At 47.1% G+C, this 23,375-nt stretch overlaps 1 protein-coding gene across 1 annotated transcript; it reads right to left on the bottom strand.

The window, feature by feature from the left end:
* Nucleotides 1–1,973: 1,973 nt before the first annotated feature.
* emx3 (empty spiracles homeobox 3) lies at nt 1,974–21,855 on the bottom strand. The gene is made up of 3 exons (XM_040119000.1): nt 21,043–21,855; nt 8,488–8,672; nt 1,974–3,808 (listed from the first exon to the last, which is right to left on the bottom strand). Exons 1-3 carry the CDS (start codon nt 21,446–21,448, stop codon nt 3,641–3,643), a joined length of 759 nt encoding a protein of 252 aa, XP_039974934.1. The 5' UTR covers nt 21,449–21,855; the 3' UTR covers nt 1,974–3,640.
* Between the last annotated feature and the right edge of the window lie 1,520 nt (nt 21,856–23,375).

Here is a 23,375-nt window from a genome sequence, read left to right as displayed (position 1 = left end):
GAAAAAGACTCAGACCAACAGTGACTGCATCTGCTTGAGAGGATTTATCTTGTTCCTCCATGGTTTCCTCCCGTGGGTCGTTTTAAAAAAGGACAGTGAGCAGCTGTTGACATGTCTGAGCCTTTTTGTTGAAGGAAACTATATATTTGTGAGGGGTTTTGTTTTCGTCTTCAGCAGGAACCAATGGTCTGGGAGCTGAGAGCCACGGACGGAGGAGGGAAGCTGCTGAGAGACGGACCGACACACTGATGGTCTGGGTCTGAACCTGGGATTTGTCGACAGACATCCAGAATAATTAGAATAACACCAGCCCAGTACAGGTGGCACTGTAGTTGTTTTTCATGGGGGGGTTCTTGCAAACAGTCCAACAAAACTTTGTGAAAACAGAAGATCGGAGCTTCCTCCATCAGGAAGTGAAGAGTTTCACCTTTAACACGCAAACCAAACCCCCCCTGCTAGATATCATCGGTCCGATGTTCTGCACCAGCCATTTTGTGTTGAAAAAATGTCGGAGTTTTCCTTTTCTCGGTGAACCGCTCTCATCTAGTTGGACCAGTTTATTTTCCTACGTTTCCCAGAATGCTTTTCGAGCGAAGACGGAAGGAGCCTCACTGTATGTTGACGCCGTCGTGGTCTTGAAAACCCACTAACACACCGCCTGCGCCGTTAATACATGGTACACATGATTCACTGTCCCTTGTCTCTGAAAACCTGAACCAGGTTCCTGAGGTTTTCTGTGCATATTTTAAATCAGACGAGCACTTGGACAAATGGACATTTTAACAGAAGAGGCTGAGGGATGGTTATTTCGGTAGCACGCGCTGGCACCAGGCTCTGCCAGTGGTCAAGACTGACATTATTAAACCTCAGAGAAAATAATCAGCTTCATCCTGGAGGAAACGATGAGGCGTTCGGATTTTCCTCCGCAGCTCGGCTGAACGAAAACCACGAGAGAGGCCTTGTGTGAGTCGCAGAGGCCGGTTCGGAACCGGGGGAGAGGGACATGGGGTGCGCTCGCGTCGGCCACCCTTGTTTTCTAACTTCTGCTCTAAGGATGCTTCGGTGCCCAGTCCCAGCTGTCGTTCCCCCGTTGGACAGCGAAATCTCAGCGACCAACTTTTCTGGCGGCTGGTTTTAAAGCGCGGCTCCAGAGAGAAGGTCTGTGATCCTAAAGGAAGTGAAAGTGGGGCAGAGACCGGTTAAAAGGGTCTGAACGACTCAGAGGGGCCTGGAGTCTCGGAGCTTCAGGAGAACTTGCTCCAATAGAAAGCGTTCATCTGAGTTCAGGGTGAAAACTCCCCCGTTTCCACTCTCCTGTTGGAGGAGCCTCGTTTTCTTCTTTCAGTCATGTTTCTCGTTCCGGCAGATTTGCTGCGAGCCGGTCGCCGTCTGTTGCAGACAGACGCTGGGAAACCTGCAGCAGAGCGGCTTCTCCTCTCGCTTCGCTCGTCTCTTTTTTCAGGACCCTGGTTTCGTTTGGCACCATCGAGTGTTCAGTCAGCAGCTGCGACCACGTTTGGACTTTTTTATTTTTACCTCTCGGAAGCGTCAGATCTCCAACAGGAAGCCACAGGGTTTTTTTGAAGCTCCTCCCTCGCAGCTGATCCGAGTTTGGTTTCGTTTTTTTTTCTGTCCATAACAGGAGAGTTGTGTTTTTAACTTCCTGCGGTTTGCATGAGCGCCGATGCCTTCAGGGACATCCACCAGTCCTCAAGGAGATGAGCAGTCCACGGGCGTGTGTGTGTGTGTGTGTGTGTGTGTGTGTGTGTGTGTGTGTGTGTGTGTGTGTTTGCATGCGTGCGTCATTCATCTATTAGACTTCTGTAGACACAGTGGATCTGAATGTAACAAACTGTCCAAGTGCTAAAAAAGGACAAATGTAACATTGGTCGAAGTCTGAATGTCACTGTAACGACGTTTTACATTCTGGAGAAATGTATTCCATTCACAAGTTTTCCACATTTTTCATCAGTTTATTTTTGGACAGATTATTGCGTCTGTTAGGATTAAAGTCTGTTTGTGACAAAGCAGAAAAGAAAAAGGGGCCGTAATCAAACAGTAGTTGAGGATCTGAGCGGGAGCAGAAACCGATCTGGAAACTCACAACAGGTTTCGAGGGATTTTCATTTCAAGCTCGGTATGAAATCTGTTCCGTCTCCTCCAGCTGTTTTTGGCCGATTCTGACCACTTGAGAACACCGGAGCTAGTTGGCAAAGCCTTTTTGGCAAACATGCCAAAGGCCGTCAGCGCTGCAGCCAACACAGAGGACACGAACGCTGTAACCTCTGTGTTTTGGCGGATGCGGAGATTTTTTGAGACAAGATCCGATTAGTAAATTTCAATTTTGGTGGAATTCAGGCTTTTGGTTTTGGGACAGCGACCAGCGAGCGCTGCTCATGTGCAAACTGCAGATCGTTGCAGCGTCGCGTTCTCATGCACGAGTCTCTGGACCGGCGTCGGTTGGATCAGTGAAGCCTGTCAAAATGCGTCTCATGTTGCAACATCATCTTTTATTTTGAAATTGAAATAATAGTGTATAATACAACTTTGAGGAATGTGTGTTGAAGTGAGCCAAACGTTAGGACCAGGATTTCTTTCTAACCAAACCAGGCAAAACACCACTTAAATAAAAAAAAGCCATGAATGACGACCTGAACACACACACACACACACACACACACACACACACACACACACACACACACACACACACACATATATATACATTTACATCTTGGCTACAGCTCAGCTCAGTGTGTCTCTACAGAATCTCTTGAAACTATAAAAGTGTTCCAGCTCGATAAGTTTACGTCTCTTTTTTAGACCAATGAAAATAGTAACGGAGCTCACTGAGAATTACCCTGAGCCCAACAGCATGACGTTTCCCCCGAGGTGGAAATGAGCGGATGTAAAGGAGAATTCATGCAAAAACGAGGAGAGATCGGCTTTGGAGACAGGAAGACTCCCGCCCACCCAGATCCAGATCCAGCTCCAGCTCAAAACACTGACTACACTCTTGGGTGAGCTCTCACTTTTTGTTTTGGTGTATGAATCCAAAGGTTCGCAGATCGTGGTTTACAGAGTCATTACAGCTCAGCTCTGCTGCTCTACGTTGTTGGTCCTGAGAGCTGAAGTCAGCCTCGTGGTGCGTTCAGTGTCCGCTTTTTGCCCAAGTTGCTTTTCTACTTGTGTGTCATGGTTTTCTCCTCGGTGAACTCTGCTCTCTCTCCTCTGACAAAGCCCTGTTTGGATTTATGCGGATTACGTCTCGAGACCTGCCTGGTTTAGTCCGCACGGTCCACGCGGACGTAAATTAACGAGCAATTCGCCGCAAAATTTGGAAAATCCTTACGATGACGAACATGGGTGAGGAGAAAACTCATCGACCTGAGTTGCAACAGGACACGGAGCTGTAGTTCATCGTTGGCCAGGACGAGTCTAATTCCTGACGCACAGAGGAAGAGCTGTGAAACAAGTGGAGAAGGCGTCTGACTGCACCTTGAAAGTCCTCCGGGCGTCTCCGCGATACGACTCTATGGAAGCGTGTGCGTCTGACTGAACGTGCGTTATCATTGTGTGCGGACAGCTCTGTGTGTGTGTGTGCGTGCGCGTGCGTGCGTGGGCGTGCGCGCGCTGCAGTCTAGTCCTCGCTGATGACGTCCACGTCCTCCCCTCCCGCCTGCTGTGTGGCCGCCCTCCAGCGGCTGACGTGCTGACTGCCCTTCCTCTTCTGCTGAGCTTCAGGAGACTCCTCCTCCAGCTTCTGGCGCTTGTGCTTCGTCCTGCGGTTCTGAAACCACACCTTCACCTGGACGGAGAGAGGCACAGTACGTCTTGACACACAGAAAACACATCTGATCAAAAACCCACTGAACGCGGGACGTCTCGGCCTCTGCTGCTCGCGTTTTGACTGTATGGAAGCACAATATCCCTTTAATACTGCTAAGAATCATATCACCACCTTATACCACTACTACAACTCCTCATTGTATCCAGGGATGAGAGAAGCTCTTCTGTGTAGCAACTACTTTTAACTGACTTTCGATACTTGAATCCATTTTGCTCCTAATATTTTTTGTTCTGGACTTTTAGTTACAGCTTAAGTAGAAATAAAAGGACTGGCTCCTTTCAGACGTTATTCTATATATTATGGGATTATGGCGAGGCTGAGTTACTTTTTACTAGTTTGATCTGTAGCATTTCATTATATTTGATATCTTTTTGGCAACTGCAGCTGCCAGGTGGATGAAGTGGCCTAAAAACTGCAATAATTCCTCTGAAATGTGGCAGAGGAGAAGCTTAAAACAGAAAAGGAAATGAGTAAATGTCCTTTTTTAATTTCCACCATTGATTTTCACATTCTCGTATTGGTTCTTTAGTAGATGAGTTTGCTCGGCTGTCATTTCATTCTCGATGCTCAGGTTCTCATTTTTCTGAGCACTTTCACGACCTCTCAACCTTGTTGGACGGCTACCGAAGGGACCTTGTAGTGTCATTTGAATATTCTCCTAAAAAGGAGAAACCGTTGACCACCATTTAAAGAGAAGGCTTTTAGCTGCCTGCGCCCGGGGCTCTACTGTTTCGTAATCCTTCTATAACTCTTAGGAAATCTTTGGAAAAATAGGTGGCTGCAACGCCAAAAGCAACTTCTGCAGCTGTAAGCGGTAATGACGACTGTGTAGGAGCTTCACAATGATTAAGTATCTTTACTCAGGAAAAACGTGTGTAATGTAGAACTGTTAAAACTCGTCCTGTAGAAGTCACCGTGCTGACTCAGACCCCGTGTTGCACAATCTGGATGACAGAAAATACCCGAGTGTCTCCTCAGAGCCTCCAAAGGCCCGAGGTGACACTCTAATGTCAGATCCTCTCCCTGATTGGGACGTCAGACGGCGTTAGCTCCACAGCTGACGAGTCGAACGGCAGAACAAAAAGAAAACGTGTGCGGGGCCGGTTTCCTCTTAACTTGTCTCCAGGGATCGTATCTGCTCTCGCCGACAAAACTGGCAAGAGTTCTCTGACATTTATGAGCTTCGCTGTGACATGACAAGACGTCTGAGGAGAGTCAGATGATCTAAACTCGGAGATTAAGATACAATCACACAAAAACATTTTACGATACATCAAACGGGAGCCTGCACGCTGAACATTTCCCCCCGGCTGATGATTTAGAGGTTCGTAGTGCCTATTTTGGCCTGCTGGTGATGCAGGAGGAAAGGTCACGGGGTCGTTAAGGTGAGGAGTATTCATCCTGTGGAGACCACGAATATTCTGCCGAGCCCCGGGAAGGTTGCGATTTATTTCCCGCGCTACTTTTCGCGTTCCCTCTGCCGGCGTACGGGCAATGCAACGCTGCTCAGCAGCAACACTAAAATTCACAGAGCTGCAAGGATCAGTCGATTAATCGACAGACAGAAAAATAATCTGCAACTATTTCAATTATCAACTAATCGTGGAAGTAATTTCCGTGGAAGAATACCAAACGCATCTGTTTTCACTTGTATTTTATACGAATGTAAAGTGAATCTCTTCCGGTTTTGGACTGTTGGTCGGACCAAACGAGACTTCTGAAGACGCCGCCTTGGACTTTGTGAAACTGACGGACATTTTTTTTTTCAGTTTCTGGACTAAACGAATTATTGAGACAACGACCGGCACATTAATCAATAATCAAAAAATCAACTCAAAGGATAACTCAATGCAGTTCCCACGGGTAGAAAACCACCCAAGACAAGAGGTTGTTTTGACGCAGTAACACAGTAACAGTTATACAACAATTAAAGCAAACACTGAGGGAACACTAGCCGGTACCGCGTCTGCGCTACACTGACCCAAACCGATTGACCCGAAGATCTGTGGTGTGTCGTCACAGCTCTCGTGTATGAACATCGGCTGAGACAGTCAGGATCTGAACCAATGGCTCAGCCGTCCTCTGTGGATCACAGGGAATGAAAAGTTTACTGAGGGGGAAGTTAGTAGTTTCCACCGTGACCTTTGGCAGGCCTCGTAACATTCGGGCCGCAATCCGTGAGGCTGTGGTCTGTAATTGGTGCGATATCTCGATGGAGGCCCAGACCGGCATCACCGTCCTCTTTGTCTCCAATTTATGAGTCAGATGGCACAGATTCATAAAAACTTTATAGGATTGAAAGATTAGTTCAACACCCAACAGGAAATCCTCTTATTCTCTTTCTTTCATATCATATCAATCTGATCTGTGTGTGCCAAGCACAGGAGCCAGAACATGGTTAGCTTAGCTTAGCACAAAGACTGGAAGCAGGTGGAAACCGCTAGCCTGGCTCAGTCCAGAGCTCAGAAACACACCTACCAGCACCAGACAAGTAGTGGCTTTAGGGGGAGATATGAGCTGAAACTATTTCCTGGCAAACCGCTTCCAGTCTTCATGCTAAGGTAAGATAAGATAAGTTCATCTAAGCCAATCAGCTCCTGACTCCAGATCTGCACTTAAAACAGAGACATGAATGAACAAGAGTATTTCCCAGAATGTCAAACTAAAAATTTACTCTCAAAAGTAGCAGTGGCCGTCAGATGAACAGCCTTCATTTGGAATTTTTCAAGTAAAACGAAGGGTTAAGTGTTTCTTCGCGACTCTAGAAGATTTCGCTGCTTCTTAGGCCGAATCAACCTTTTTTTGATGCGGCATCACAAAGAAGAAAACAGGCTGTTTTTCATGGTTCTCGCGGGACGGCAGCCAAGAACTGCAGAGTCGCACATGACGGAAGTACTCTAGTCAAGCAGAAGCACCGCGACATGATGCTTTCCACCTCTGATTAAAACTCTGTTGTGACGGAGAATCGCTCATTTCTTTACATGGTGCTTGACTCGTTTTTTTTTTTTTGGTCAACAGTGAACATCAGTGATGGAAAGTAACTAAGTACATTTACCCAGATACAACATCATGTACTTGTAGTTTGCTGGAGTATTTCCACGTATTTTATTGTACTTTTGACTGCTCTACATTTCTTTGCCAGCCACTCGGCTGTTTGCGGTGGCGTGTCGGATTCGACCTGCTCAGGCTGGAGCCGTGAAAAAGCTCTGCTGGGTTTTACATGAGCTCACTCTGTGCTAATAAGAACGATAAGCTTGAAAAACGGTAAAGAGACCTCACCTGTTTTCCAAAAGGCAGCGTTGTTACAGTGTGGTTCTGCTACTTTAACTTAAGTAAAGGCTCTGAGCACTTGGGCTGGCAGCCCTTTATTAAAACTGATGTGAGGAGTTTTTGGATCAAAGCCCTCAAATCTCCTACAGGAATGCAGATCGCTCGATCATTATTGTCTATAAAAGTGCAATGACAGCAAAGCTCTAATTTACGTCTGATTAATAACTGCTGATGGCTGTGATTCCGCGCTGATTGATGGATCGCTCTCCCTCCCTCGCTCTTCCTGTCCTCCATTGTGAAATTAGCTCATAAATAATTGCGGATGATTCACGTCGTTTGACTGGCGTCAGGGCTCGTATCGCTGTGGCGACCCGATGACAAACACTGTCGATTACCCCTGAGAAAAGGCAGAAGGAGCTGACTAACCGTCGACTCGCTCCCCCTCCCCCCAAATCGTTGCCCTGATCTGGATCGTCGCCAGCAGCCCTGAACACAGCGTGACGCCAGCTCAGACCCGAGGACGCTGGGAAGCCTGATCAGAGACCAGGACAAGTTCCACTGGAAACCACGACGGCCGGTCACTGAGCGAGGCGCTAACGCCGGCAGGGTTCGAGGTTCGTGAAATACACACACACACTGGTGTTACTTTAATGTGATCTGAAGGCTCAACGTTGGTTTCCGACAAAACTGTCGATCACCGATTATTGATTAGTTTTTCCTCCAGTGTGTCTAATTTACTCTTTTTTTTTTTTTACTTCATTGAAGTTCCTAATGAAATAATTCTATTCAGTCTTTTAAAGTTTTTTATTGTATGTTTTTATATAAATGTATTAGTCAGTAATTGATTCATTCATTTTTTCAAGACAACGTTTACCTGTGTTTCTCTGTCCATTTATTATTCATCCATTCTTGCTTCTATGATTCATTCATTTATAAAGATATTCAGCAATTCATATCACAATCAAATCAAACCAAATTCACAATTGAAATATTCCCAACAAAAAATTGAAATTTCTGAATTCACATATTTTTCATCCATTTCTTTTTGGGGGGAAATGATTTGCGTTTTGTTTCTTTATCGATTTTTTCTGCTCAGTTTTCATTCATTCATATTTTCTGGGAGAAAGTGTCAAGTCCTGTCAGTGGGTTAATAATCGTTAACTCGTGCGTCCGATCAGCCGTTTATTCAGTAACTAACTGTTATGATCAGTTTTGTTATTTTGATCCTTGTCAGATAAATTTGGTTTTTATTTTCACTGTAATTGTGGGGTTTTTTTATGTTACATTCTCATAAAAGAGAAATAAACTACTGTAAAGGCCCTCCCATCCTGCCCTCCTCCTCTTCCTCAGTTTCCCATCATGCCTACCTGCGTCTCGGTCAGACACAGCCCACTGGCCAACTGCTTCCTCTCGGCTCCGACCACGTAGTGATTTTTCTCGAAGGCCCGTTCCAGACGGAGCAGCTGAGACGGAGAGAACGCCGTCCGGATCCTTTTGGGTTTCCTGGAGAACGGACCGTGAAGCAGCAGGTTCTCCGGACTGCTGTCCTCCCCTGAACGCACACACGCGCACACACACGCACACACACACACACGCGCACACACGCACGCACACACACACACACACACACACACACACACACACACACACACACACACACACACACACACACACACACAGGTTAATATGTGTAAGCTCTGGCCTGAAACCTGGTCTACAGGTTCACAGACGTTGGTCTGGAACTGGGGAAGATGGGGTGGACTCAGATTTGTTGAATCAAGGAAAGTTTGGGTCTGAGGAGCTGAAGGGATGAAGACGACAGAAATGGAAACTTGTAAAGGAAAGATCTGGCTTTTGTTTCCAGTGTTCAGACACTGACAGCTTTTGTGTCAACGCAGGATGAACCCGACACTGTTGGACGTTACTGGCAGGACATGGACACATGGACCGATTGTGATACAGCAGGTCTCAGAGCACAGGCCTGTGAAAGGCCTCCTGCCCGTTCTTCGTAGGAGCTAGAACCCCAGACCGGAAGAGACAAAACAGCTTTGTAGCCGCGTCGTTTGCCGTCGTTTTGCATCTAGTTGTGGTTGTTAAAACATTTTAACAGGATGTATCGACAGTCACTTGAAATAGAGGCTCTGGCCCAGGCCCCCCCTGACCACTTGGGTCCCTGGGCCCGCGTCTGGTGGGCCTGTTCAGTAATCCATCCGCGTGTTTACATGGCGTAAACATTTACACAGATTGTGTACTTTATCAGAACAAATGAAAAGATGAATGAAATGAAAGTGGACAGAAGGTGATGAGGAAGAGAACGGACCCGTGTCCACGATAGGAACCATTTCAGCTGAAAGTTAATGAATTAGCAAACAGCTAACATCTCTTCCAACAACAGGACACTAGTGGTTATGTTCATATCGGAGGAACCCGCAACGCCTGGTCTGCACCGATGGTGTTTACTGATTTGTCTCTTCATGTAGGTAGGTTGACAGGACGGGGGTGGAAGCATGCGATGCTACTGGAGCTGGACCCGATCAGTTAGTTAATCAATATTTGATCTGTTTTTTAATCCCGCCTGTCTGTCTTAAAGACAACAGTCAGGTGTCCTTAAGAAGACTGAGACAGGTTTTGCTTGCCGTGACCAGTCCTCCTGTCCGTACTTGTTGTGCAGAGATCGATCCCCAGATCTATTTAAGATCCACAGTCCTCGCTCTGTGTTAAACACGAGGCTTCATCGGAGACACGTTACAATCACAGTCCCTCTTTGAGCCACTGTCCCTCCACTGCAGCTCAACGAGGAAACTTCCCTTTAAAATGACGGACTCAGGCTGCCGAGGCCTCATATTGGCCTCAGATGCCCTGAAGGACGTGTTATGTGGATCTCGTCCCCCACCACTTACACTGAACGCTCATTATGAAGGGGTCTCTTAATGTCCGGCGTGAACAGGAGGAACGATTACAGCAAGAAAACTGTGCTGAACACAGTATGTACGTGTATTTGGGTCAAGGGGCCCGACGGTCAGGAAAATATCCCGGAAAGAGACACGAAGCCATGCGAAACCAGCACAGAGAGACAGAGAACGACGCAAAATACCCGCAAATCAACGTGGCTGTGCGGTTCGTGGTTGTATTGTGTCTCTTTGGGGGGCTTGTTCCTATGTAGCAGGGGTGGGGGTCTACTACATGTCTGTCCCCAGGGGCCCGTCGTGTCCTAATCCTTCCGCGTCTCAAACTGCTTTAACACATTGAGGCCTGGACGAAACGTCCTTGTCGTCGGCTTGTTCAGGGGAGGACGGTCTGTCTACCTCTGGGGGAGCCCTGCGCCGGCGGCGTCCGAAGGGCGGCCCGCTCCTTCCGTCTCTTCCTCCTGTCCTCAGCAGCCGCTCGTCTCTCAGGTTCAAACTGGAGGCTGTGTTGATGCGGCGGTGCCACCTTCCGTTGGACGCTGAGGACGCGCCCGCTTCCTATACAGGACCCATGGCTCCTTATTGGAGGGAGGGGACTACAGCCGCTCTGCCTGGCCTTAGCTTTGGCGGGAGGCGCAGAGAGAGGTGCTGCCACACCCTCTTAGAAAGGCGTCCGAAGGAGCCGCACCGCTCCGTGTTGTTAAAACATGCACCAGTGTGTGTGTGTGTGTGTGTGTGTGTGACAAAGACAAAGAATGACAGCCAACGTGACGGAGGGTCGTGTGTGTGTGTGTGTGCGCCGTTTGCTCTGGGATGTCTTGTTAACCTGATCAAACACCTCGTCTGCCTTTGCTGAAGCGGTTATCTGCGCTTGGAGCTGCAGTCAAACCGAGCGAAGTCTGTCTCAGGGTCCACTCACTTTACACTCACTTTCTGCTCTAAGGACAAAAGCTACTCTCATTCACACAAATATGAACCTGATCCGGATCTAGAGTTTAAGAAAGTCACAGCTTCTGCATGTTTGTTTTTACTGGTGTCAGTTTGATTCTTTTTGTGTTCAGCTTTTTCATTCGTGACTATTTTGGTCTCAGTGCACATTATAGCAACTATTTACTTTATATGTTGGTGTATCTATTATATATTATGTATTATTATTATTATATTTAGGCAGAAACACAAAGAAATAAATACGATGAATGTGATTCAGACACGACCCCACGGTCGTCTTAAAACTCCCTTTGAAAGGAACCAGCCTTTTCAAGTAGACGAGTAAAGTTACTTCTCAGTGTTCGATTCGCTGCCAACACTGAAGTGTGATTCTAGAAATTAATTACTGGAGTATTTCCATTCTGGAGGCTTCTCTGCTTTTGCTCCGCCACATTTATCTGACAACTGAAGTTACTTTGCACAGTTCAAATGTAAATAAACCTGATAAAATGTGTGTGTCGCTCTTGTTTAAACTGCTAAACTACACCTGAACATCTATGATTTAATGCTCCCCAGAAGTATTAGGAGACCTGATACTAAAGTTTGTTTTCCTGCTGATATTTACAAGTGGAATTTGAAAAAGTTTTTTTCCATTATTGTGATTTTACTTAAGTGATGAAGCGATTTCGGAACTAATTTGTTCATCAGACGCGTTGACGTGAAGTAAAGTAAATCCCGTCTGATCAGAGCGAGACAATGGCGGGAAAACCGGACGTTGGGATTCTTTGTGTCCCCGCTTTGGCTCCAAACCCACAATCAACATCTGCTTTATTTTTCTGACTGTTTATTGAAATCGTTTATTGAAATTTTTCAATGTATTTTACATAAAAACAAATCCATGCATGAGTTCTCTTTAACCGCTTCAGCTCGGCTGAAAGGAGACGTGGCCGCCGACATGCGCTACGCAAAAAAGTGGGTTGATCGGCGGCTTCGAGGAGGCGAGGAGGACAATGATGGCGTGCAGAGGGCTGACACGTGCTCGCGCCTTTTATCCAGCGCTAGCTTCTCTAAAGCGATATTCATAGGCAAATTCAGAGTCGCAAGCCCTGACTGATGGGCGTCTCGGTTTGCAGCTATGACGGTTGAGTTCTGTTGAAGGTCAGAGGACCCGAGGTGATGCTTCAGAGCAACAACAGAGTCGGTCGGACGTCGGTTTCAGCACAGGAGCGAAAGAATTCCAAGGCTGGAGGCAGCGAAGGCTCCGAAACCACAAACAAATCCCAGATTAAAAAATGAGTCAAGAACAAAATGGAGATGAAGAACGGGCTCCATGAAAACTGCCAAGAACTAGGATGAAGAACTCTGTAGTTTCAGTTTCCGTGGTTTCTTTAATTAATGGTCCTGTTATTTCTTGGTCTGTTAGTGCTACACACTATTTGTTCCGACCATCCAGTCACGATTATGCAGTTTACTTCTAATGAATGAATGATACCTGCTTTGCCTCGGCTTACGTTTCAGTACTTTTTACTTTAAGTTAATTAAGTTTTATCTGCAAAAAAAATAAAAAAAACTATCAATTAAAAAAAAAAAGTTTATAAAAACTACTGAACTCCAGCTAAACCAACTATGACATCGGATATTTGAAGAATAAAGGAAATAACCTCTAGAATAACTTTGATTCTGCTAATTTGACTGAAGCGATTTGACTTTTCTCCACTGAAAACATTTATTTTAAAAAAGAAACTAGTTTTCTTTTCGAACGTGTTGACGTGTGCTTCAATAAATCCCGTCTCATCAGTCGGAGCGAGACAGTGACGATAAAAATTATGAAATGAAATGATCAAAAAGAGCCTAAGGTTCAGAAAAATCCAGATCCTGTTCTGATCGTTCACGGAATGGACTCGTGAAAACCACCTGCTGCCTGGTAACATCTCAAATTAATTATGCAGCTGTTCGAGGAAAAAGAAGAAAACCTGTCTGTAACCAAACATAACGCGTTGTATGTCCTGACTGATTAAAGATAAAGAAGAAAAAGAAGAAAAAAACAAGCCAAGACCAAACCAGAGTTTCTGCTTGGGTCTAACTTTGACCCACAGATGTTACCTCCTGTTTCCAGTCTCTGATGACCTTTAGTTTGAAGGTCACATTCGGGGGGCAGCTAATGAGAACGTGCTGCAGCGTTTGCAGCCTCGCGGCCTGAAAGGCTCCTGACAACAACGAAGGCAGGTTAAAAGACGTTTCTGTTCTCAGGATGAAAACGCAACGTTCGGATTTTCTTTTTCCTCCAGGAAGCAAAAACAGCAGCAGAAGTACATTTTTAAAAAAACGGTTTTATAGGGCTGAAAGTGTACGGACACCCCGGAGTTTCTGAGCCAGGAACAGTGGAGGCTGTTGTCCACATACTTTCGGCCACGTAGTGCATCTCTGCGTTTGGCACATTGACCATACAAGCCCCAGTAAGAGAGCCAGCATCCTTAATTCCCACGGTGTTTGAGTCTAAAACCTGCAGACTGAATATCTGAGGTAACAACCTGTCGGGCGCTTGTTTAAGGGCTTTTCACATTCAGCGGAGGTTTCTCTCCGTCTTCGAATCGGTCCGACACTTTACGGTTGACAAGGTCTCGTCTGCAAACGTGAAACCAAAAGCAGGCAGCGACAACAGGACAGACAGCGCGTAGTCAAACTCATCATGTCGCGGCTAGAGACCGAAGACGAACTGTTTATCTCAGATTCAGTGGCAAAAACTCTGCAGAGAGACAGGAACAGGTTTCCTGTCACTGGACTCTTCACTGACAAACAGCTTCAGCTGCTGCCGTGAGAGAAGAAGAGGAGGAAGAGGAGCAGGAGGAGGAATGTAAACAGAAGCAGGTGTTGAAAACAGAGCGATGATGAACGGCGACCTGTCAGTCACACAGGATGACTGTTGGCCTTTTCTTTGTCTGCTCCGTAACCACTCAGGTCGACCTCTGATGTTTTCATAAACACTGCAAGAACACTGAAATAACGAGCTGCAAGTGAGGAGGAGGAGGAGAGATGAAGAGGAACGGGAGGAGGAGGACTACCAGGGGAAAGACGATGAAATGGAGATGGAGAAGGAAAGAAAACGAGCAGGACAAAGGTGAGCAGAAGGGAAGAAAAGTGAGGAAAAGATGGACAGAGGAGAGAGAGGAGGAGTCAGGAGGAGGAGGGAGAGGAAGAGGAGTGAAAGAAGGATGGTGAAGACAAAAGAAGGACAAACAAGAGGAGATGTCATTTGAGAAGGAAGTACAGGAGATGGGGGGGGGGGGTAGAGAGAGTAAAAGGAGTAAGACGAGAGGAGGAGATAAAGACGTCAATGTGGCGTTTACAAAATAAAAGTCTGAGAGAAAAGCCTGAGAATATTTTCACTTTCAGAGGAAAAGGAGGAGGGAGGGGAAGAGGAGGTGAAGTGTAGACCCAAAGGCGGAGAAGAAGAAAGAGGAGGATGCAAAGGAAGGACAGGAGGAGTAGGGGGAGGGGTAAAAAAAAGGCTATGGAGGAGGGGAGGAGTTTTGTTGGGGCAGATGGTACATCAGGCTGCCCTGGCTCTGAAAACGAGTCCAGACCTGTCAGAGTCTGTGTGTGTGTGTGTCTCTCTGTCATGGGCTACTTTCGGGGACCAATTTCAGACTCAAGACCCATTAACTGGGGACAGTTTGTCCAACCGGGGACAGAGGTCGTGTCCCCGGTTGGACAAAGGCTGATTTTTGGGTGAGTGGTTTTGGTTTTTGTTGGGGTCAGGTAGGTAGTGGGGTAAGTCTCCAGGGAATGAATTCAAGTCCACGTAATGTCCCCAAAGGAGACCAAGGTCGTGTAAGTCGGAGGTCGTCCGTCCCTGCCCTCGGGTTCGAGCCATAGGAGCACACCGGCGACCGTCATCGTCATGGTAACAGTTGTGGACATGGATAAAGCAAACGATGACGTCTATCGGTTTCAAACTGGAAACGAACCGAGCCGTGTGTCGTCGATCCACCCTTCCTCACCCCCCCCCAACCCGGACCTAGTCGATCTTTATACGACGTCACCTGACTTCCTCCTTTGCTCCCGTAGTAATTACTAACGGCCACTAGAGGGCGCCTCACGATAAAGCCCAACTCATTTCGGCCACGTCCCGCTGACCTCAGGCCCAAAAAGCCTGGTTTTGGTCCAGCTCCACACATCCTCATCTCATCGACTCTTTCACAGCATAATCGGGGCTTTCCAGTAGCGAGTCGACCCACACAAGATTTCGAATGGATTCTAAATAGGGGTAGAATGTAGGTCTGCCCGGGTAAATCCAAATTCAGAACTTTCATTACAGTACTCCAACTCATCAGTGAAACCTACGAGGTTTTGGGGGACACTATTCTTCCTGACCAATAAATAACAGTCTGACAACCAGCTTTTACTCAATTCAAGCCATGTCACTGACCTTTGTGACTCGACAGGGGTCAAGGGTCAACACATTGAATGTCATCAATTACCAGAGCAGTAACATAACCACGAAACAGGCGGGTATTTACAGAGATAGTGAACTTCTCTATAGCTGTAAAATGGTTTTTTTGAGGGAATGAGGCTACGTTTTTTAACAGCACCAGAGTCGCCAGGAGGTGGTTCAGGCGGATGGAGGACTTACGGGGTCCACATAAAGAGTCCTCAGTTCAGGACTGTCAGACCAGAGACCAGCTTCACATCCAGAGTCCCGTCTGTTGGCTTAGACAACAACAGCACTCGGGTTGAGGTTCAGGTAAGATGGTGGTTCTGGTTCAATGTACATAAACAGGTGGTGTCTGAGGTCACTGTGAACTTTTACTGTGTTAAACCAGACCAGGATCTTTCCTGAACCTGAACCAGGCTTTGTGAGAGCCTAAACAGAACCGTAAACCAGTTTAGTGATGCTGGACTCACTACAGGTGGATGTTGTGCTGCGGGAGGAGACGAGGCCGCATCAGGACACAAGGAGGAGCTAGAACCAGATCACTTTGCGTCTAAGAAAAAGGATTTTCAATATGCGAACTGACAGCGAGCTACAACAAATGCTCAGCACAGAACATGGTCCACATCTGAGAAGAAACTCTCCCACTGCTCCTAGAGTTTGCCCAGTAGACGTTCACATGAGCACTTTAAGGACTTCTCATTCATGTGGGACAAAATCTGAACCTCAGCTTCCATGACAACTTGGTAAGCTTCATCTGCTGATGACGACCACGTGATATGACTGAGACCTCCAGAATAGCTGCTGCAAGGTCAAGAACAGACAGAGGACTTCCTCTGCTCCCTTGGGGACTTCTAGCTGTCCCTGGGCCCCAGGTTGAGACCCTCACATGTACACCTGAACTCTCAAAAAGGCCCCCAGCTTTATTTTCTGCCACCTGACTGCTCCTCACACCTGGAGTTAATGGATCACCTGGGTATTAGAACAGCGACAGGTAACTCTGCTCCGTTTAACTGTGATGCACCACAAACCGACCTGATGTATCCGGTCCCTCTGAGCCTCGGAGCTCCGATGTTTCTTAAAACTATTAAAACACATCAGTGAGTCACACTGTTGCTCTGGGTGACATGTTCCTTCATCACCGTGAACACACACACTGTGGTTCATTTAGACTCGGTCACACACACACACACACACAGTCCTGCTGCCACAAATACTCACTACAGCTCCAAATGTGGATTAATCCACCGCTCAAAATAGTCCCCAACACATTCACTGTTTCCTCCTGTTTGTCTGATTTTAAAAAAAAAACTACAGTGAGCAGCTGTTTGAGGAAAATGACTGAGTTTCCTTAAAAATAAAAAAATAAAAAATATCAAAAAAGGGCTGAACAATTAATCAATTTTATATTTTAATCGTGATTTAAAAGATTATGTATTTCAGGTTTGCAACAGCCACAATCTTAATTATAACTTATATAATTAAGAGTAGAACTGAAACAATCGGTCGATTTAATAACGGACAGAAAATGAATAACATCTGTTTTCATAATTGATCAGTGGTTTAAGTTCATAACCAACAATGCCAGAAACTTCCTACTTCAGCCTGTCAAACATCAATAACTGCTGAGTTTTTGTTCTGTCTTCCATGATAGTGAATGTAATTTTGGGGGGTTTGGACTGGACTGGTTCTGAGAAACTGGGTTTAATAATTATAATAAAATAATAAAATAATAAAATAATAATAATAATAATAATAATAATAATAATAAAATATTATAATTGTCAGATTAACGGATAATGGAAAATAATCATGAAATGCAGCCTTAATGTGTTGAAACCAGCAGTCTGTCATTATTATTACGATAAGTGCCGAACTATGATGCTGTTGTCATTAATGTCATTATTATAATTAAATATTATTGAGTCACGTCACGTTTACCACTGATGTGATATTTTAATAAATGCGGACGGGTCGGATTTTCTGGAAAAACTCGCCTGAGACGGGGCCTAAAAACAAACATCTGCGTCACTTTATCTTTTAATTGTGTCTTTATTTGGCCTGGTAGAATAAAATCTAAAAAAAAGAATTAGTGAATAAAATTCAGTTTGTCCTCACACCTTCAAAGGGCAGGCCTGGTTTTAGGGTTCAGGTTAGAATCAGGTTTTGGTTAGGGTAATGCGTGTGTGTGTGTGTGTGTGTGTGTGTGTGTTTGAACACTGATCAGCCGACAGGTATCCACAGATCACCCGTGGGGACGACTCGCAGCTTTTAGCTCCTGAACCCCGCTGATCCCGGTGGGACCCTCTGACTGAGCCCTGTGACCCCGTCTGGGTCCAGAGCCACAGTTTGACCAACTACAGGTGAGGATGACACAGCCAGAGAGCTACACTGTCGACAGACCAGGTGTTAAAGATGTTATTACTGTACAAGCAGCGATAACAAGACGCAGGCTGAAGCATCGCTGGTTCTATTAGTTCATTCATTTATAAAATCACAGTTCTGTAAAATCAAAATTAAAAAAGAGAAAAACCTGCTGTTTTCAGATAACGATGCATGTTGAGATGATCCAGTGGGTTTGAAATGGTTGAGGTTAATAATTCACCAAATTCTATCCCTCAGATTAACTCAAAAACTCAAAAACACCAAAATTAGGAATTTTTTTATTACTGTTAATTCATTATTAATTACTGGACTATAAGATGTATTGTTATATTATTATATATTGTTACATATATTATTGTTTTGACGGGCTAAATGATAAAATGTGGATTTATGTGCAAAATCCCTTTAAAATTAAAAACTAAAATACATGAAGAGTAAAAATAAAAAAGGTTTTCATGCGGAAGGAATCAAGAATTCCAAAAGATTTTCTCAGGATTTAGTAGCAGCCAGGGTTTGTGATTGAAACTGAATTTAATTTGTAGTTTCTACGTCTTTGGGGGCATTTTTCACTATTTTCGGACAATTCACGGTTAAAGAATAAAACAATCTGCGGGTTCACTGGTCCTGAGAATAATCATCAGTGGCGCAGCCGAACCTGACGAACGGTCCGCGTGTGGTGACCATTAAACCGACCACAGACGTCTCACGGGGACAGGTGACCCAGAGTGAGGCCCGGCAGCATTACAGCCCGAGGTCAGAGGTCAGAGGTCGCGGACGTCCGCAGACGGAAGAGCCAAAAAACCAAACCACCGACCCTGGATTTCAAGTCTTGCCGGGACTCATCGGGACGAGGGACGTCGCTGCGGTTCAACCTCCTCCGTCCTCGCCGACCCGCAGCGGCTCGGTCATCACAGCAGGGCTGCAGCTTGTTACCGGACCATCTGCCGACGGTTTGTCTGTAGGACGGCAGCGGGACCGACCGCGATGCCCGGGACGGTGTCCTGGAGCCCCCCACACCCCAAAGCACTCAGTTCAAAGCGAAGAGCAGCAGAGAGTCAGATCCTAAGACGTGTCAGGTTCGTGCCCCTCTTGCTCGAGAGACGAGCAAACCGCTGACGGTGGTTTTACTTCTCCACCGCGTTGAGACGAACCGGACTTCTGCCGGGACTCAGCGCCGCATCGCGCGGCCCTGACGCGGCGTCGGCTGACAACTCTCCGCCGACGTCGGACCGATCCGTGACACCGTCACACTCGCTGGGAGCAGAGTCGTTTTCCAGCGGTAACGCAGGGGAAAGACCGAAGACCCGAACCAGGAGGGGAAAGACCGAAGACCCGAGCCAGAAGAAAAACCTTCTGGTTCTCGGTTCCCTCATTGAAATCCAAGCCGCTTTGGTCTGGTCTGGTTTCAGGAGCATTGATCGGGCTCTGAGTTCACATCAGATTTCTGAACGGGGCCTATTCAGCTGTCGTGTTTTTATTGATTTTTATTTTTTAACCGAATTTAATAAAATTCATTGATTTGATATTATTTGTTGTCATTTGATTTATTTAGAGATCAGCATAATTGGGTTTTTTCATGTCATTAATTGATTGTTATTATTTTGTTCTGTTCATTATTATTATTCTTATCATCCCATTTTATTCAGGAGGATTTGAATGAGAACTTTTCATCAGATCATTTGCTCTCTGTTGCCTCACAAATGTTTCCAGACTAAATGGATTATTCGGATTTCTCTCCTTTTGTGTTGATGGTCTGATTTTCTCTGTAAAAACCGTGAATCGTCTGAGCTCAAATGATTTGACCTCGTTGTCATTTTCACTGTAAAAACGCAGCCGCTCCGCTTCCGCGTGAACAGAATCAACATTTATTATGAAGCAAAACTGCAGCAGAAAAGAATCCTCGTCGGTGCGGCGGCGGAGTTCAGACTGCAGACACGGGAAAAAGCCGAATCGGACTGAGTTCAGGCAGAAATGAGACAGTCACCGGGTTTCCCCTCATCAGGCCGCGTTTTCTTTTCCAGCTGTGAACAGCAGCTCTGACGCAAAAGTAGGTTTTAGACTCCTTTAAAAGAAGAAGAAGAAGGTTGAGAACATTTTTTTTCTCCTTTTTTAAACTTGATAAAAAAAGGCCTGAAGTAAAAAAAAAAAAAAAAAAAATCCCGTTTCTGTCACTGAAAATAATAAAGACAGAAACATCAGCGTCTCCGGATGATAACGACCCTGAAAACGCAGGACCGGACACCGAGCAGCAGTTTTCACGGTCTGCGATCATTCACGTCGGCCGGCTACCGGAGAGCGGACATCCCGTCACGGGAGGGAGACGCAGAGCCCCGCCGCGAGGCCCCAGCCCCCCGAGCTGCGACGGTAACGGGCGGAAACTCTGAAACTCTGGATTCGGCCGTCTCCAGGCCCAGGCCGGCGGCGAGAGGCGTCGGCGCCATGAAACGGGGTGAAAGGTGCCGCTATTAATGTCACGCATCGGCGCCAACGGAGGAGCAGCGGGGACCGGCTCGGTACAAATCCCGTCAGCGTCGGGAGAACTGCGTCTTTTAACCAGGACTCAACGCGATCAATAAAGTGCGTCCGATGTGTGTGTGTGTGTGTGTGGATCAGAAAAATATGCTACAATTAAAAAAAAAATAGAGAGAGAACCACGCAGACTGAGGAACCTTCTTCCGATGTCCTGGTAAATTAACACAGGCCATAGGTGAACTTTCCCTCTTCGGCAGCTGAAGACGTGGAAAAGAAAAGAAAAGAAAAGAAAAGAAAAGAAAGAAAGAAAAAAAGTTCATTAAAACAGCAGAAACTCTGAGAGGCTCCGATAATAAACCGATAATACGGTTCATCCCCGTAACTCACGCTGAGACCGGAGGCTTCCTGCTGCCCAACCGGCACCCGGCGTTTCCCGGCAGGTCCAGACCCCCTCGTTATTTAGAGGAGAAAAGATTTCATAGCTACTGTTATAATCATCTATTTCAATTATTATAATAATGACAGAGAATCGTAAACCTGAAAACAGAGGGGGACGTGGTATTTCTAGCGTAGCATGGTCCCGATTCCGATTCCAGGTCTGATACCACTGGACCGTCAGTACAGAGCCAGAACGGAACCAGAACCAGAAACGACTGAGAGAAAATGGACAAAGTGACAGAAAAAAGAAAAAGAAAAAAAAAAGCACGGGACCAGAAATAAAAATAATAAAACACAGAAATAAAAAAAGGCCGAGGCTCCAGCACGAGCAGCGAGCACACACACCCCTCTCCCCGGCTCACCTTGGAAGCGGTGTCCCAGGTACCGGCTCCGCAGCACCCAGGGGTAGAAGCTGAGCGCGTCCCGGTGCTGCGGGCTGAAGAAGCTCTGCGGGGAGATCTGCAGCGGGTGCAGCGGCAGCCCGCCGGGGCTCTGCGTGTGCGTCCCGGGCTCCTGGAGCACCATGTCCGGCCCGGCCGAGTACAAAGTCCTGCCGCTGCTTCCCTGGAAGCAGGAGCCGAAGACCCCGGCGGCGGCGGCGGCCGCGGCGGCGGCGGCGGCGGCCGGGTGCAGGGACTCCGGGAACCTGAGCGCCGTGGGCCGGATGGGCTCCTCCCCGGAGCCGCCGCCGCTACTGTGGCCGTTCGCCTCCTTCCCGACCAGGGACTCTATGGTGAAGCATTTCTTGTTATTGCTGTGCTGGAACATTGTAAGCACCTGGAGCTGAGCGGAGCTGGAATATGCTGAAGATATGAACAAATCGGCGTCCAGTTGGTCCAGTTCCTCGGACTCGGGGAGCTCAGATTCCCAGTTTCCCCCGGAGAGCCATAACTCTCCCCGAGAGTCCGCCTGTGCGCAAGAGCCGTGGGCAAATCCTGATTGTTTGCGCCTCGAAGCGGGTGAAGTTCCCTCTCACCTGTGTCCGGGGCGGTGTCTCTTCGCTCCGCGTCTCGCAGGTTCAAAACCAAACGAACTCCTTCGAAAGTCTCCGGTCAGAGCGCGGCGCGGATCCTCCGAGCGGCAGCCGGGTTTGAGCGGAGAGCGGCGGGGCTGCGGGGCTGCGGGGCTCTGATCAGTCGGTGTCTCCTCGCGCCTCCTGCCGCCTCATGCTGGAGTCTGAGCCGAACCGGGAGCGTCTGTCAGTCACCGGGCTGCACACTGATACCTGCCCTGCCCTCCCGGCCAGAGGTGCGCTGAGCATGCGCACAGCCAACCGCCGCGACAGCCATTTTGTTGATCGAGTGCAGCCAGCGCTCCTGGAGGAAAACCAAACGTGTGTTAGTTTCCACTCATTGGGTTAAACTGGACTCTGTTGGGCCCGTGCATCCTGCAGCACCGTGGCAAAAGCTCCGAAAACAGGATTTTGACACAGGACTCGCCTGCAAAGTTAGTCGGTAATGCAAAACCCACCTCAGCTGTGATGCTGCAGAGCCCGGGGCAGTTGCCCACTTTGCCTGCTTGTTGTGTCGTTGTTCTTGGTTTGTTTGTTTTTGCATGTCGGGGGCCACGAGGGAAATAATCCATTTGGCTGATCGGAGCGATGATGAAGCAGAGACTGACGGAGCTGTCGAGGAAGACGACGACCCCTGAAGCCCCGACGCCCGTTTCTCTGAACGAACCCGAAACCCAGGCCTCGTCACCGGCCGGTCGAGGCGGCCCAGGGGCCCCGACGCAGAAACGGATTTGGGTGTTTGGGTGGATTTTCTGATTTGGGTGTTTGGGGAAATAACAAAACTGTGGCGCGTCGCGGGGACCAATAGTGTTTCATGCATGAGATTATACAGTAATAAGGCAATATCTCTAATACTAAATATATGATGTTCATATAGTGTGTATTTAATTGCGTTTCTCTGTTCTTAACTGTTCCTCAGACGTTACAAATCGGCACAACGGAGCCCTGCTGTAACGGCAGAGCTCAATGAGGTGAAGAGTCATTTCCAGGCTTATTTGGTTTCATTCCGCAAGAGGAGCAAGAGAAGAAACTCGCTGTACACCTGACCTGGAATTATGGATAGATAGGTAACAGAAATACGAAAGGATGTGACACAAACAGAGGAAGATGAACGAACGAGCGTGTTCTGCAAAGATTGAGGGGAAAAAAAATCCAAATGGCATTCATTTGTCCATCAGAGCCGCCGGGACATTTCACATTTAAATCAATAACCGAATTTTTTGTTTCCGTCCACTTGACTTATCGTCCCCTTTTAAAGCTGACATGTTGAACATGTGATCAAACAGCTGTTTCTTTCCAAATCCAGCAGTTACAGAGCAACGCGATCCTTCATCTGGATCTGGAGTCCACCTGATGACTCTAGGTACAGTACTCCTCTCTTTTAGCTCTGCTTTTGGTCTCCACCAGCTCCTGCGGGAAACATCTGGCTCTTTAGCTGCTAAATGCTCCGCTACGTTCACCAGCTGGTCTCCGACTGGGTCTGTCTGCTGTTTGCTGCTGAGCAGGTAGCGGACGGAGGCTGTTTACAGCTGTTTCCCTGAAAACATCTGCCTGCTGCATGAGAGCGGTGAGAGTGAACCAGAGCAGTAAACAGGTGAACAATGAGCTGAGACTCACTGTAAAACTCCGTGAAGCTGCAGCTTGAGCTGTTTTCACATCGTCATTTCATAAAGTTTTATTATA

The sequence above is a fragment of the Xiphias gladius genome, chromosome 23, assembly GCF_016859285.1.
Source record: "Xiphias gladius isolate SHS-SW01 ecotype Sanya breed wild chromosome 23, ASM1685928v1, whole genome shotgun sequence".
Classification (NCBI taxonomy): domain Eukaryota; kingdom Metazoa; phylum Chordata; class Actinopteri; order Istiophoriformes; family Xiphiidae; genus Xiphias; species Xiphias gladius.
The sequence above is the reverse complement of the archived record's forward strand: the minus strand, read 5'-3'. Positions and strand labels throughout refer to the sequence as shown.

Excerpts from the sequence above, each read along its gene's own strand:
- emx3 (XM_040119000.1), bottom strand. The coding sequence starts at position 21,448 with ATGTTCCAGCACAGCAATAACAAGAAATGCTTCACCATAGAGTCCCTG. Across the intron at positions 8,673-21,042 it reads CCTGGGACACCGCTTCCAAG|GGGAGGACAGCAGTCCGGAG; the intron begins GTGAGCCGGGGA and ends GTGTGCGTTCAG. Across the intron at positions 3,809-8,487 it reads TGTGTCTGACCGAGACGCAG|GTGAAGGTGTGGTTTCAGAA; the intron begins GTAGGCATGATG and ends CTCTCCGTCCAG.